At 34.8% G+C, this 17,387-nt stretch overlaps 1 protein-coding gene across 2 annotated transcripts in view; it reads right to left on the bottom strand.

Moving 5' to 3' along the window:
• Positions 1–17,387, bottom strand: part of EPHA7 (EPH receptor A7) — a 201,692-nt gene that overhangs the window by 28,716 nt on the left and 155,589 nt on the right. For both annotated transcript variants that reach the window (XM_061131699.1, XM_061131700.1), the window contains exons 6-9: positions 9,614–9,738; positions 6,613–6,796; positions 1,506–1,614; positions 850–905 (exon numbers count right to left, since the gene is read on the bottom strand). In XM_061131699.1, the coding sequence (XP_060987682.1) occupies positions 850–905; positions 1,506–1,614; positions 6,613–6,796; positions 9,614–9,738 (474 nt within the window). The remainder of the gene's footprint in view (positions 1–849; positions 906–1,505; positions 1,615–6,612; positions 6,797–9,613; positions 9,739–17,387) is intronic.

Below are 17,387 nucleotides of genomic sequence, written 5' to 3'. Positions count from 1 at the left end.
CTTATGCTATTTATAGGAAATTTATCTACCCACGAGAAATTTTAGTAAAGAGTATGGTTACTAAGAAAAATTATACATAAAATTATTTTCAATGTTTTCAAGGATTAAAAATAGGAATACTGGATTTGGATAAGAGCATCATCCACTGGATTTTACTTTGGCTGTAAAAAGTCAGCGTATACTCTCAAAGCTCTCAGGGTTTCACTTGCCATCCATGTGCAACAACAATAAGATTAATGCAGTTGAGCATCTATTTTTTTGGTTCCCTGAGGTATGCTCTGATATAATTTCTAAAATGAACTTTAAGAATCAGGCAGCTCAAATCCACAGGAAAACATCAGAGGACTGAATCCTCTGATATTTTGTGTCTCAAAATATCCACCTGTGATGGCAAGTTTATAGCAGATGGACAGAGAGAGGCTCCTTAGTCTAGTCTTTCATTATAGCATCACTCATTGGGTAGAAAAAAGGGCCTATCCTTCTAACTTGAAATGAATTCCTGAGCTAGAACATGGGCACATGCAACATTTAATGAATCATTATTCATTATTAGGATGATATGAAACACTGGGGCAAAGATTGCAAAAGGAACAATTGTGACATAAAAGCTGCTGAACATCTTCTCAGTTATATTAAAACTTCTTATGAGAGGTTACATTTCTGAATCTATTTTTGAAGAATTCACACTATATTTTCATTCTACATATTTGTTCAAGTGCTTTAAAGCAACATTTTGAGCTCATGGTATATTTTCAAGCCTGATGCATCAGGAATTTATTCATGCCAATACTGACAACCAGATTTCTGTATTAACTGGGGTAAATAAATAAAGAAAAGCCAAACACTTACAATGAAAGTAAAGCTCTTCATCCCCTTCTTGGTCAGCTTTGCTATAACCACAGTGCCTGGAAAAAAATATAATTTTTGATGATCTCAATCAATAATCTAGCTTTGTGTATTTAAAATTCATATGATATATCTTAGTTACTTAAGAACTTGCTAGTTAGAGCTATAAACAAAAAGCATAAACTTTCTGTCCATAGTTCTGAACTCAATAAAAATACAGCAATTCACATGATTTGAAAAATGCGAAGAATATAAAGTATGAGACACTGTAGAAGGGACCTATTTCACAGATTTATATTTACCAATGAGTGAATATTTGCTTATATTTTTCCCTGAAAAACAGCAGCAACAGGTTTTAAATGGCTTCCACAAACCATTAACTAAGACAGTAAATCTTTCCCCGGGTCTCTCCTATATTTATTATAAAAATCGAACTCTGAAAATAACTAATAAAAAGTCACCCAATAGAAATGACACTACTCATTCCTCTTCTGACCTTGGGAGAATGAAAATTTATTGACCTTTAGTGTTTCATATGAGACAAAGAATAACTGCTTTTACTAGTTAACATTCTAAACTAAACAATAAGTAATAGGCTGACACAATTCTGAAAAATCAATACACTTTATGTTAGAGATTAGAACAAATTTGTGTTCTACCTTCTTCCAATGATGAAGCCAAAGACCATGAACACCAGAATGATAGTCCCGGCTACTGCGACCACAGCAATTATAATCACAGGATTCTGTTCGCTTGAGACGGCCGTAGCTGTAAACAGAAAAAAACAAGGCTCAATAAAATACTCCATACTATTCAAGAACTTGACAGATTAGACAAAAAAATCTTACAAGCAAGATATCTATGCTATTAAATTCACCTTTAACCTAAATAAATGTATTCTACTGTAACAAATTTAAATAAACGTTTATTTTTTACATTTTAAGTAAGTGGTAAGCACAATACTTTCATCTATTTTATATTCTTCAGCTAGAAAAGATCCCTGCAAAATGCCTTAGCGAATGGTGATCCCCTGCTTGGTTGTTGGATACTTAGTTATGATCCAAGAGATAAAGATTTTTCATTTATAATTGCTAGTAAATCCCCATTTTTCCCCTCAGTAAGGTACTTGATCCCTCTGTATCTGCTTTCCTGGTGTGTGAAAGAAAAAACAAAGAACCCAAATAACATACTCTCACCATTTTCAAAATACCTTAAATGATTTATCTCTCACATCATCAATACAGAATAAAAGTCATGATGTAATCATAGCAAATCAATATGAATTTATAAGTCTCCTTAATTCAGGAAAATAAACAGAATTACTTACATTAATTTGACAAATTATGCAATGCACACATTTGAGAGTTTAAGATTACAGAGGAGCTAGGCTGTTTATGGAAGAGCCAACTTTCTGCAAGTACTGTAAAAAACATTCTAGCATTATCTAATTGTAGACACTTCCTGCACAATGCTAAGTGATTCTTCTACGCTCATTAAGGCAAGCCCAGCTGAACCTTTCTCAGAGTCTCTCTGGGAGCAGTATATGTTTACATGTCCTTTAAAGCAGCCTCTGATTCTTATTCTTCATCAAGTCACATGGCCTTCTCACTTGTATTTTTCCAAATTAGTGAAGTTTTACTTATCTGGCAATTCACAATTGTCATATTTTCCCCAGAATATTCTATTTTCAATGCTAGTATAAACCTAATAAAATAACCAAATGGATGCAAAACAGTGAAAATGCATATTCCAATAGATGATTCAGTTACAGATTAATATCTAATATAATGAAAACTAATACAGTTTGTTTATTTTTGAAACAATCAACATCTGTAAACTTTAAGGTAAGATGGAAAATACTGCTCATCCTTAGTGGTGGCAAGGGACTTGCTTGGTCTCTAGAGCAGTAAATTATATGTAGGCAGAATGTGTCTTGCCACAATAGGCGGCATAAAGTTATTGTTTTTTATTGGTCTTTCTCTCTCTATCTATGTCTCCCTCCTTTTGACAACTTGTCTCTTAATTTTGTATACTTATGCTCGTATGTTGAAAAGACAGTAAAAATAGCTCCAGTGTAATAAGTTTCTGAAAAGAGATATTATACACACTCTCTGAGTCAGGACCTGCTGACTTGCTCCCCGAGAGAATGAAACAAGGGAAAAGGAGAAAGAAGAAAAAGAAAACAACCTTAAGGCTTTAATTTCTGAATTACAGCCTATTAGTCAACAGAGAAAAGATGACTTCAAGTAATTGTGTTGGTTTGGTTTGGTTGTTTGTTTTTATCTTTCTTTTAATACATATTTAGAGAGGAAAAAGAATGGAGCAGTTTTCCTCACGAGGAAGGAAAAAATTAAACACGTATGTGTTGAAATTATTTCCATTCAGTTTGTCCCGTGGGTCTAATTCTTTGCTTGTCTTAGACTCCCTTCTGCCCCTAGCTTCAGAAACACAACTCCAGTGAGAAAACTGGTCAGGTGAATGGAGAGTTAGAAGCTGTGAATATTTACTTGTATGTTTCTATAGATATAGTTAGGATCACACTTTAATCTTATGATAGTCACAATTTATGATTCACATTTTCATCTATTACATGGATAATACATTTAAAAATAATTTATATGCTGTAATCACTACACCACAGTTTAAAACTTGTAAAATTGGTGGCAGTGGTTCTGTGTAGAAGGGGATTTTAGGATATAGCGAAATGGAATAATAAGTTTAAATTCCCTTTCCAATCAGTGCTCAAGTAACTTCTTTTGGGTGGCTCCTCTTCCCAGCACACGAGTCACTGTTTCCTGACACTACGGGAGCAGCGGGCCGTGCCCTCTGCCAGTGCTTACCTGTGTGGCCAGAACTCGTGGACAAGTGTCCCTCACTAACTGAGCACATCAGATGTGCTATGTGTTTCTGTGCATCCCTAATCCCTAGCACAGGAACCTGTGTGCTACATCAGTAGTTCTTAAAGCATGTTTGGGAAACCTCAGAAGCTTTCCAAAGAATCGGCAAGGTCAACTCTTTTCACATAGTAAAATGTTATTTGCCTCTTCCACTTACTCTCACATGCTCACAAGTGCACAGTTGAGTTTTCCAGAACTTAGATGACAAGCGATAACGTCATCATTCTGACGGCTAATGACCTGTGTTTTAAAAATGTCTCAGTTTTAATTTCTAAAATGGTGAATATCAATTAATATAACCCAAATAATCAAAATCTATTTGGGGATATTCAATATTTTTTAATAGCTTGTAAGGCTTCCCAAGACCAAAACACTGGAGAATGGTTGTACTAAATAATGAAAGCTGACATTCAAAGCTGTCTGTGTGCCAGGCACTGTACTTGGCACTTTGTGTACATTAACTTATTCAGTCCTCACAATCGCTCTGAGAGTTGGCTGTCACTCGCTTAGCAACTTGGGCACAGAGAAATAGCTCATCCAAAGTCCCACAGCCAGACATGGCAGAGCTGAAATGTGAAACCAAGGATATTTCTACTAACTTCAATTTATACTGGTAATTTGGTTTTTTTTGATTAATGTGAAGTATTCATTTCTTGCCTACTTAATGAGTATGTTCTATGTGTCAAGCACCATATTAGGCACTTGTAAGACTAAAGTAAGAAATGGGAGATACGGATTGTTCTTTCATCAAACTTTACCTTCCAGTGGAGAAAATATTCTGATGATAAAAATCACCAAATCCTTTCTAATGCAAAATTCATTTTTAGCATTAGTTTCATGTGCTCATTTGGGTTCTACTACTTCATGTCAATCTCTATGAGTGTTAGTTATTTTCATTTTTAAATAACGAAACAAGATCTATGAATCTCAGTAGGTAATAAGTAATAGTTTGGCCCAATAATCTTAATTTACAAAGTCAGGAAAATACACAAACTCATTTTTTAAAGTTTTTAAACTCAAGCTTTAACTGATAAAGAATGTTTGGGTAAGTATAACTGACTGGTGTTTATTTAAGTTTGAACTAATCATTAGAATATGAAAAAATAATTTAAGTTGTTTAATTATATTAGAAACTACAAAGTCAAATATCAGAAGATCAGTCTAAGTGGAAAACTACTAGAACACATTTAACAGAAGACCACTCAAATGTTTAAATGTTGATAGAGTAAAAGACTAATGTTTTGGAGGCCACTGAACTTAGATATTCTCATTTTTAATCTTACATACTCCATTTTAAAAAGATAATAAAGAATACTGATATTAAGTTTACCACACCAAGTTATATGAAATCTTTTTCAATGGATGACTTTTGTGTTTATAATTCTATATAACTTATTTGCATTTAAATATATTTCAACATATGTTTTATTATTTGAGGTTGCCAGAGTTACTGCTCGATTAAAAATATAACAAAATATTTTGAAAAAAGACTACTGTTAGCAAACTTACTAAGCATGAAGTAATGTAAAATAATACCAATTTATTCTAACTTTTAGAATATCTAGAAAAATATTCTCCCCAAATCAAAATAACTCTTTAATCAAAATTCGATTGATTTAATTTACTAAAAAAACTTCCTATTAAAAATTGAAAAAAGGAAATCATATAATATTTTAAGCTAATTTTTGTGTAGAATTCCATGAAAAATTAGATTGGCCAGGAGAGAAGGAGGTAACAGCTAGGTGAACCTTGTATGTGAATAACATTTGAGAGAAATAAAAAGCTTTCAAAATACAGAAACATACCCTGAGGCTTCAACCTAGCTGAAGAACAACCAGCAGTGGTAGTCAAGCTGTTCTAAGCTTGTTCTCTGACAGCAAATTGGGATGTGCAGCCTAAGACACATCTGTTTATTTGTGATACACTCTAGTTACATGTATTTTTTGTTATGATCCTATGTTGCATTATAAAACACCAAATGGTAAAGGGGACTTGAGATTTTGGTGAGGTACTCTTTTTAAGCTTGAGTGGAATATACAGAGATATTTAATTATTCTTCTTAATATTTCATATATTCTTTAAATACATTATTTACTATGCTTGAAATATTTCATAAGACTGAAAAAAAGAGATGACGAAAGTAAAAATAAATACAAAGTCTTCCTCCTGAATGGCAAGTTTTGAAATCATTGCTAAAATTCAAGTAGCTTCAATTAACCCTGATTTTTATAAATTATCTTTCTCTGGCCCATCTTGGTATACATTCTGGTTTCATTTAGGGGTATCTATGATGCGGCAGCTTTGACTGAAAACTAGAATAAGATCATTTGAGGGTCTATGAAGACAGCTTGTGTCAGTACACATTTGAGCAAGCCTTGCTTCTGCTTCTGACTTAATCTTTTCAAAATAAACCCAGTACGTATTAAAGAAACTAGATCAAAGTTTATAATGTCACTAAATAGCAAGTTTTAAATTATTATTCTGAATAACCTTTACAAAGTACATAGATATATATTTATATGTGTATATACATTCAGGGCCTCCCTGATTAGCTCAGCTGGTAAAGAATCTGCCTGCAACGCAGGAGACCTGGGTTCAATCCCTGGGTTGGGAAGATCCCCTGGAGGAGGGCATGGCAACTCACTCCAGTATTCCTGCCTGGAGAACGCCATGGACAGATGAGCCTGGTGGGCTAAAATCCATGGGGTCGCAAAAAGTCTGACACGATGGATAGACTAAGCCCAGCACAGCACATACATTCACCTTTAAATGTAAAAATCACCTTGAACTAAATCATGACACTCAGTATCACAATAAAAATTACGCCAGCATTATAGAGATAAGAATCCAAACCAAAGGTGGTAATTACCTTCAAACATTTTACCTGTAGCTTCCTCTAGTGTAGCAACGTCAAGTCTGGGACTGTAATTTCCATAACCAGCAGCAGTAAAAGCCCGAATCTGGAAAACATACACTGTTCCTGGCTTCAAGTTATTAATGGAGGCTGAAGTAGACTTGGTTTTTAATGTCGAGTAGGTCCGTTCCCTTTGATCCTGGAAACAATATATACAGGGAATATTTAATTGTGATTACAACCAGACAATTTGACAGCCAATTCTTGCAATTTATTTCAATTTGCTGCATTGTTTTTATAAAGGCTACATTGTACCCTGTGGAATATTGGAACACTGAGCCGTTTCTCAGATAATATAAAATGTAAATGTGAGCACATGCCTTTGTTCTACAAATTTCAAAGAGAAATAATTTTGTTAAAACATTTATGATGTTTTGAGTCTTTGCTTTGTTGGTAGAGGGCACAGTGGCAAGAACTATTTAGCCATAAATATAATCAAATATCCTTTTGACCAAAATATAACTCCATTTGTAAAATCTATGGTTCAGTAGAAATCTTTACTTCATAATACAGTTCTCTTAATATCATTCCTGAATGTTATTCAGCAAGCAAAAAGCCATATGTTAAAAATTAACAAAGGTATTAAATAAAAAAATTTAGTTAACCACCACCAGCATAGTGACACATCAATTGTTTTCATTAAAACCTACACTTCTCACAGGATAAAACCACTTTTGCAAAATAGCATCTAATGGAATATTTGAAGTTATCAATGTAAGACTTATTGTTTTAAATCTAAAACAAAGTATTAGGTACTTTACGGTTCAGCACTATTTTAAATAGTTTAGTTTCTCCATTTTTCAGATATGAAAACTGAGACTTGCAGACTTTAAAAATATGTTTATCATGTTATATATGAAAAGTTTAAGAATGAAATAATATAAAAATTCAAAGAATATAAAACTCCATAAAACAATATTTAAATGAATAAAAATCTAAAACAGTTGATATGATTCTAATGTGCTCTTTATAAAAAAAAGTTATAAAAACTACTCATCAAAATATACGATTCTAGATAGGTTCTTGTTCAATAATAAAATCTGCACTCAACTGTGTCTGGTAATAAAACTATTCAGTGAAATTTAAAAATGTCAAACTGGTTGTTTGAGTTATAATATTTGCAAAACTGTAAATAAATGTATACATAAACTGGATTTAGTAAAGCTGATTTATACTGTCTTCATTATAACCATTTATAAAAAGTTATATATATATATAAATATATAAAATATGATAAATATATATTTATCTAAAATAAAAGAATGAGGAAACACTGATATTAGATGACATAGTTATATACATATCTCACAGGCTTACATGTATTATAAAGCAATAGTATTACTTGTAATATTATTTTGTAATTTGCAAATTCAGTAAACAGATATTCTGTTTCTGTCATGAAGAAGAGGTAACTATTTGATCAAATTTATTCCAGATTTGTAAAATATTGTGTTGCACTGTGAGAAACTTTACTCTCACTTACCACCTAACATATTTTTAAAACACATTTCTTTTTTTTTTTTTTTTAAATAATAACTTTGTTAGGGGACTTTCCAAATATATATATATACACAATAATGGAAAGTAAAACATAATAAAACTCCATGTATCGGTCCCCCAGCTTCAAAACTTAACAATCATTTTCATCTATTCCTCCTTCTATTTTTTTTTCTTTTTTTTATTATTATTATTATTTTTTTTCCAGTGGGTTTTGTCATACATTGATATTCATTGCTTTTGAAATCTGCTGAAATTTCAGAAGAAACTGTAACTGTCAGAGCTCACTGGAAAACAGACATAACAAAACCAAAACTTTAAAATCAAGGATCCCCTTAGAAATACATTTGATAGGATAAGAAATGTATCTTCCGGTACAAAAATGAAGTATTTAAAATGCAACTTTGGCCATGGAAGTTATGTATTCATAAGGTAAAAATATAACAAACTTAAAAACTCTGTTTTTCCATTAAAGTGAAAAAAAAGTATCCATTGCCAAGGGTTAGCACTGTATGCCTTTAAATGATTCAATCAAGTCAATTCAGCCCCCAAATATTTACAGAGCTTTATGTTTCTATTGTGAAATTCTATCTAAATGGTTAAAATGGTTATGTATAGTAGAGCACGTTAGCTAATTAAGTCAATAATAATAAAAATGCATTATTACTATTACTATTAGTAAAAATAATAGTTCCATGTTTCAAACCTTGAATCAGGTTTTCGGTGAGACGGAGCCTAGAATATTTGTGAACAAGGGTGTGTCAGTCTTTCTGTCTTTCTCTAGATGGGTCAGAAGTAAATAAACTCAAACACGGAGTTACATTACTATTTACCAAAATTTAGCCATTACAGGGGATTGAAGGAGCAGCACTTGAGTTTTAGCCACACTACTTTTTCACGGAGAGAGGAGTGTAAAAAAATGATAGACCCAATTAGCATGATTAGTATAACTTCAGGAGGAATTTAACAGAGTGAAATATAATCACCCGACTACACGTTTATTACAGAAAAGAGTCTTATTGTTTTCAAATTACTAAATTATTTGAGGCCACCATCATTATCAATGAAACGACATACACAAAATAAGTCATGAAGGGCTCAAACAGATAACCTCAAAGAAACATTTTCAAAGACACACTGGGTTCTGAGGTTTCTGTGGTACTAAACATCCTACATCTAATAATCAGGATATCAAAACTTGAATGCCTAAACACACTACTAGTAGAATATTTTCACTGGTGTAACACAAAAACTTAATTCACAGAAACCATCATTATATTAATGAGCCAGAGATTCAGGGAGAGGGTTACTAAGATTGGCTGGCATTAACTATCCATTTGGAAGTAGCCCCAAACAGTGGGTATTATAATAACCAGCTTTAGCCGACAGTGGAGTAGGGTGACATGAGACACAGCGCGCATCATACGTGGTGTACGTTTCAGCAGTTCTTAGCACTTACTTTCTCGTAATACTTGATTTCATATTCGGTGATGACTCCATTGGGATGTTCGGGTTCCTGCCAGGAAAGCTCCACACTCCGCTGCAGCACTCTCTCCTTCATTACTCCGCTCACTTGCGAGGGAGCTGTTTGGACAAGATGTGTCAATAAACAATGAGAAAATTCACTGGATGCCTCAAATCAAATGTCACAACTGATCAGTCCCATGCTGTGCCAGTTTCATTAAGGTAAAAGAAAGCACCTTTTCAGAGCTCACAATTCAAAAGCTAATGAATATTCAAACAGGACCTTATTACTGTTCATAAACCTTAATAGAAATTTAAATTAAAGTGCAAACAGCAGAAGATAGCATTGTTCAAGTTAGTGAAAAATGGAAACGATGGGGTTGAGAACGACAATTAAGCAAATAAATGCTAATTAAGGCTACAAAATATGATTTCAGATTAATCTCCAGTGATAAACTAAGTCCAAATATTTATTTCATATACAATGCCAATACACTTTTTAAAAGAAAAAATAATTTAACACTGTGCCAGGTAAAGTATACGGAATGGCTACTTTCATCTTTAATGAAAGGAATCACACTTTAAAAGAAATGGTTTTATGTTTGACATGTGTGTGTCTGTGTGTGTGTGTGAGTGTGTTCCCAAAGAATTCTAATTAACCTTGAAAAAAATTTTATACTTCATTAGGTCAAGATGCAAGAAAATGCTAAGGCTTCTGTTTCTTAAATATCAATATGTAAGTGTGAACACATATACACACACACAAATGCTTGCACACGTAATTTATACCTACGTAACCTAGGCTTCGAGCTTTAATAGAAGTAATTCAAGCTACAATTTTGCTTTCTCTTTCTATACAGATAATAATACGCTTAGAATTCTTTCATCCTAATTAGTGGCATACACTCTTTGGCAGCTAAGACTGCGGAGTGTAGGAAGCTAATTTGCTCTGTCTAATTCGCTCAGTGATGATTAACCAGTTCTCTTCTCTGTCTAAGTGAGTAGTCACACTGGCTTGGCTGAATTTCAGTGGGGTCATTATGTTTCATGTATCATGCTCTATCTCATTCTGTAAAATATTTTCAGGCTGTTAATTTAATTTTCAGATGTCCAAAATTGCTAATAATCCTGCTGACAGAAAAGCAATTAAATGGGGCTAAAGCTGTTTAAGCAAGCTTCTGATGTTTATCCCTTTGGCTTTATTTTGTTTCTGGTACTTCTTAATATTTTCTTATATCAGTGTCGAGAAAAAAACATTTGTCACTGCTTTCTGGCTTGGTGATTTTGAGGGAAGGACCCGGAAGATGCATGACTCCCATTTCCTCTCAGATTACTAACAGAAGCATAACTAGGGCAGATTAAGTGGAACAACTTTCCCTTTAGGGGCATGCAGCTGAAGTACTCAACAGACTGTGTTTACAGACTAACTGTGTTTCTGATATGTTTCCAATAAAGCCAATTTCTAATAAGAAATCTTATTTTTTTTCCATGACTTTTAAAACTTTAATATATGCAATGAAAAAATATTTGTTTCTAAAGTGATTTATCTCCCCACCCAAAACATTTTTAGCATCTCAGCAACTGTGTGGTTCAAAAAGTTGCATCCCCAAACCACAGCCTTGGGAAACACAAACCCCAACTAGTGGTGAGATAAGATCTTATTGATACCTAGCCAGTAATCTCTGATAGCCTAATTTACTTAAAATCACTCATAAAATCTGTGCGTGCTGCATGCTAAATTGCTTCAGTCATTTCCGACTCTTTGCGACCCTGTGGACTGTGGCCAGCAGGCTCCTCTATCCATGGGATGGTCCAGGCAAGATTACTGGAGTGGGTTGCCATGCCCTCCTCCAGGGGATCTTCTTGACCCAGGAGTCCCACCACTATCTCTTGGTTCTTTTCACCTGGGAAGCCCCATAAAACCTGTATTTTACTTTCTATCAGTTAAAAAACAGAAAGCAGCACAGCTGAGAACACTGGAACAGTCAAAACATAAACTACTCAAGGCTGCCGGGCCTCCCACCCGGGTGCATGGCGTGGTGAGTGCCATTTGGAGGTAGGTTAGATGGAGATTGGTTACAGCTAATTTCTAGGTCTCTTTTAGGAACACACGTAGCTTCATGTGATTTGAAAGTGTCAGTCAAGCTAAAACATTTTGCTTCGTTTCTATTCCTAAACAGTAAGATGAGGCAGACTAGACACTGAATTCTGCAAGCTACCGTGGAGACTTCAGATATGAATGCACCTGACTTAGTTTCTGACATGTTGTAGCAAGATATAAGCACAGAATGAGGCTTGATTTCTGCAAGTTATACATTAACATTATGCTCATTATTTCACCCTGAAAAAGAATTTACCAATAAAATGACGATAATTGAGGATTGAGGGGGAAAGACGCCAAAAAATGCACTTGAAATACATAGTATTTTGAAGCTTACGGCATTTTTGTATGAGGAGCCATATCTGTCAGTGACTGTACTCCTGATTTCCTGTGTATTTCTTATTTTAAATAATTTATCCCTCACTGATACTGTATCAAGTCACACATTTAAGAGTCAGAGACAGAAGTACGAGCACATAGCCCTTGAGAACAGATAAACTGCATGATAGGAAAAATCTTTCCCTATCTTATGTCCTTCAAATACAACACTTTGGTACATAAAAATTGATAATATTTTCCCTTGTGTTTCAAAATCTCAGGCATAGAGAATACACAACTCACAAGATGTACAGTTTATAAACAAAATTATCTCTAAGCTAATCAGATTCTAACAGTCATTCTTTTCAGATAAAGTTATACATAGAAGTAAAATTGAAGAAAGAAATCTTAAAACACATTCATTTCTATGGTTAATATATTTTATCTAATAAATTAATCACACTGTGACAGTTTCACTAAGAATATGCTCTTACACCAAAATAGTCAATTAACTACAATCTGAAGTTCATTTTGAAAAGAATATGCATACAACTAACCAAATTATATCCATACTTAAGAACCAAAATGGCATTATGACATTTACATTATAATTTTCAAAATAAAGTGAAATCAAATCGTTCATAATTGGAATTAATATGAAGCTAATAAATATTAAATAGCAATAATAAATTTCCTTCATTGGAAAATGTAGGAAAACAGGCGAGATTTTAAACATGAGTTTGAGTAGGATTTCTAAAAAATGATTAACAGATTAATTTCTCACCTAAGTTTCTAGAAGTATTCAAATATAAAAATTCATTTCAACTGAAGGAACAGATGGAACATTTTGCCCTTAATTATTTTCAAGACTTATTGGGGACATATTTGGAGTCCATAAAATGACAGTGAATGATGATCTTGGAAAATACAGAAATGGTTTCTGTGTTTTAAAGTGGCAAATCTCAACAGCATAAAAACAAAGTTGATAAAGTTGATGCCACAGAAAAGCACAAGCTGAATAACATGCCAAAAGGTAAATTTGTGGGCAATGGGATCATTAGTATGAGTCTTTGAATTGAAAATCATCATTAAGAATGGTGGGTTTATGTACAGACCTGAACCAATCAATATTTCAGAGATTTCAGATGCAAGCACTCATGCATGATCTTTGATCTCAATTTTCAATTAAAATCCAAGTACTAAAAAATGTTTAAATTACAAGATGGAATGTACACATAGGGTTTCCTAGATGGCCCAGTGGTAAAGAATCTGCCTGACAAGCAGGAGACTTGGGTTCAATCCCTGGGTTGGGAAGATCCCCTGGAGAAGGAAATGGAAACCCGCTGCAGTATGCTTGCCTGGAAAACCCCGTGGACAGGGGAGCCTGGAAGGTAACAGTTTGTGGATTTGAAAAGAGTCAGACCCAACTTAGCGACTAAATCATCACCATCTGTGGACTTATAAGGGCTCCATTTCCCCCCAACCCCCACCGAAATATTAAGCTTACCTATACTTACAGAAACATTTCCTAGCACAAAGTGAGGAGAAAGACAATTTTAAAACATAATGTAGTCAGCCAATGGCACTCCAAAGTCTATACTCTATAATCTCTGGACTGCGTAAATTTGCAACATTACTGGGCAAAAGGGACACTCCAGATATAATTATAGGCCATACAATAAATATATTTTCTTGGACTTTTTCCAGTGGGCCCAATCTAATCACACTAGCCCTTATGAACAGAGAGATTTTTCCACCCAGGGTTAGATAAATGTTGCAAAAGGTGACGCCAAAGAGACGTGAAGAATGAGAAGGACTCAGCCTGCCATCGCTGGAGGGGATGCATGGGAAACCCAAGATATGAGGGCAGTCTTTGAGGATCAAAGTCATGCCACAGGTATCAGAGGCAGAGAAATAGAAACCATGATAGAGGCGCACAGACTTGGAATTCTGACATCATCAATGAGAAGATCTGGTGGATCTTCACCAGTGTCTTCAGGTAAGCCCCCAACCCATCTGATAACTTGATTTCCACCCATTAGGCTGGCAGGTGAGACTCCAGCGGAGCCCCACAGTCCCACCGTGCAGAGACTTCTGACCCACAGAACTTGGAGATAAGAAATGAGTCTTGTTAAGTTTCTGTGGTAACTATGTATGGTAACAGCAGAAAATTAACATACACAGTAAAGGAAAAATAGACTTAGCTGGATTTTAACAAAGCTGATGAAAAAAGTTTAGTGATAGGGTAGTTTACTAGTGTGATGTACCAAAATTTACACTGAAATAACATGGAGTCAGGGAATGTTGATCTTGATTAGGACTCAAAACGTATCTTATAGAAAAGAAATCTCCATCATACACTTGGAAGAAACTTTCTTTTTGTGATTAGAACTTCAATGAAGCTCATAAATTTGATTTTGGACTTAAGTAATTTGTGGATACTTGTTATTTTCACTACATTTAAATGCTCTCAATGAATTTCAGCAAAGAATGGTGAGTGGAAAATAATATTTGTATTTCTAAACAATACAACCAGGTAAGATGGGTCAACAAGTACTTCAACAGGTATGACATTGTGTAGAAATCTTTTGCTACACAACTTAAGTTGTTGCATCTATTGACATTTCTTAGATTCCCATTGCGAGCATGCATGGTCAGTCTTTTTAGTCTTGTCTGACTCTTTGTGTCCCTGTGAACTGTAGCCTGCAGGCTCCTCTGACCGTGGGGATTCTCCAGGCACCAGCACTGGAGTGGGTTACCATGCCCTCCTCCAGAGGATATGCCTGACCCAGGGAACGCCTCTCTTACGTCTCCTGCATTGGCAGCCAGGTTCTTTACCATGAGCTCCAATTGGGAAGCCCATCAGCCAAGTGAATAAAGTTAATATCATTCCAGTAGGGTAATAAAACACTTCACAGGAACAACAAAAGTCACTCCTCAGCTATTGGATCAACTAAAAAGAGCCTTGTTCTTTAAGTAACAGTCAACATCTTCGTAAAAATGATCTACTAATACATCTTTCTGAAAATAAATCTTTTTCTGTCATCAGCTGATTAGTAACCAATTATTTGGATGTTTAATTAACTACTATAGGAATTAGTAAGCCTAATTACTAATTAGAATAGTAATTCTCTATTAAAATGCTTTAAAGGGCAAAGACCTGAGGGTTATCATGAAAGCTACTATGGCCATTAGTCTGAAACATGAATCTGGACTCCTGCTCATCTGTGGTTAAGTGCTGCCTAAAATATTAATTGCTGAGGGAGTTAATTTGTAACTCTAGGTGCATTTGTATTTTCATAGAATTATAATGTAACTATTAACACAAATAAAATAAACTACTGTGAAAATAGGTAGGTACAAATTAGGCAGGTGTCCAGAACTAAGTGTACTATTCACACCAGTCCTACCCAGAAAAGAATAACTAAATTATAACCTAATATGGCTCAGCTGGCAAAGAATCTGCCTGCAATGCTGGAGACCTGGGTTCGATCCCTGGGTTGGGAAGATCCCCTGGAGAAGGAAAAGGCTACCCACTCAAGTATTCTGGCCTGGAGAATTCCATAGACTGTATAGTCCCTGGGGTTGCAAACAGTTGGACACAACTGAGCGACTTTCACTTTCAATCTGACAATTCAGCAAGGTTCAGGAGGTCTTGATATTGAGTCATACATGTCATCTATCTTTTCAATCAACAATTAATAATTTTTGCTAGTTCATTTCTAGTCAATAAATATTTGGCTTTTAGTCTATGCAGGACATGGTGGCGTTTCTACATACATTTACAGTTTGCTGTGCTATACTCTGCTGTATTTAGCGGTTCATTTGTGTCCGACTCTTTGCAACCCTATGGACTGTAGCCTGCCAGGCTCCTCTGTCCATGGGATTCTCCAGGCAAGAATACTGGAGTGGGTTGCCATACCCTCCTCCAGGGGGTCTTCCCAACCCTGGGTATGAACTCACATGGCAGGTGGATTCTTTTCTATCTGAGCCATGATATATCACCTCCTTTCTTCCTTACTATAACTGTGAAGGTAGGTATTATTGTTCTATTTTATTGATGGAAAAGCTGAGGGTTATGGAAATTACATAGCATCCACTCAGAAAGGGGAAGATTTTGGAATCAATCACATTTTAAAATTCTAATCCCATGCCTTTTTTCAACTATACTGCAATAATTCTAGGTGCTGGCACTTCTTGAGAGCAGATACTAGAAGCAGAAAAGCTGTTACGCCTCACACTTAACGCTGATTGAGAATCCAGGAGGGGCCATAATGATGAAAAGATGCTTAGGGGATGCATTTTAGAAGACAGGGATGATATCATTCTAATAGTTCAAAACCTTGATAGTTTTCATTTGTGCTATAGTTTGTAACTTGTATCATTTAACACATACAGATATGCATTGCTCTTTAACCAGCTGTGTTGTATTCCAGTCTGTGGATGTAATATTGATACATTTGACTAGACACTTATAAATATAAGCATGTTCCCCTCCCATCTCTTTCTCTTATAAATTATGCTTCAATAAAACTGCTGGCAAATTGGTATTTAATATGATTCATAAGGAGGATAAAACATTTCAGAGTGGTTTAGTGCCTGCAGGTGAAAAGAGGTAGGTGAGGTTATACGGATTGAACAGGTAAAACATGCCATTATTAAAACTCACTTAGAATCATTGCTTTATCAAAGAAAATTGGGGCTAAATAAAGTTATTATTACTTAAAATGTTTTAGACAGTGCCACTCAAAGTGCAGACTGGCTACTCCAATTGCAGAAGCAAATCTTTGGCCTATGAGGAGATGATGAAGTTATGTGAGAGGTACACCTAAGTTAGCAAGCATTTTTTTGTTCTTGCTCAGATGACATTCTTTTCTTAGCAGAATTTTCTTAAAGAAGCAGCATTTCAAAAAAAAAAAAAAAGAAGCATTTATTTTTCTTTACAGGCTCTTTGATCATGTTTTTTCGGGTGCAAGCTACTTGTCACATACAAGCATTTTTAGTAGCAATGACTTTTAAAAGTATTTTAGCATTAGTCTGAAGTACACTTCACTGTTACACTAAAATGCCCAGAAGGTAAGATCACTATAACAATACTTTTATTGATTTCTTATGTTTCATTAATTTTAAAATTTAACATATAATTTTTTCACTACTGATAATAGTATAACTAAAGTACTGTATGGGCTGTACCACCCTGGCGGCTTAGACGGTAAAGAATCCACGTGAAGTGCAGAAGACATAGGTTCTATCCCTGGGTTGGGAAGATCCCCTCGAAGAGGGCATGGCAATCCATTCCAGTGCTCTCGCCTGGAGAATCCCCATGGACAGAGGAGCCTGGTGGGCTACA

This window comes from Dama dama, chromosome 28 (assembly GCF_033118175.1).
Source record: "Dama dama isolate Ldn47 chromosome 28, ASM3311817v1, whole genome shotgun sequence".
Taxonomy (NCBI): domain Eukaryota; kingdom Metazoa; phylum Chordata; class Mammalia; order Artiodactyla; family Cervidae; genus Dama; species Dama dama.
This window is presented reverse-complemented; position numbering and strand designations above follow the sequence as displayed.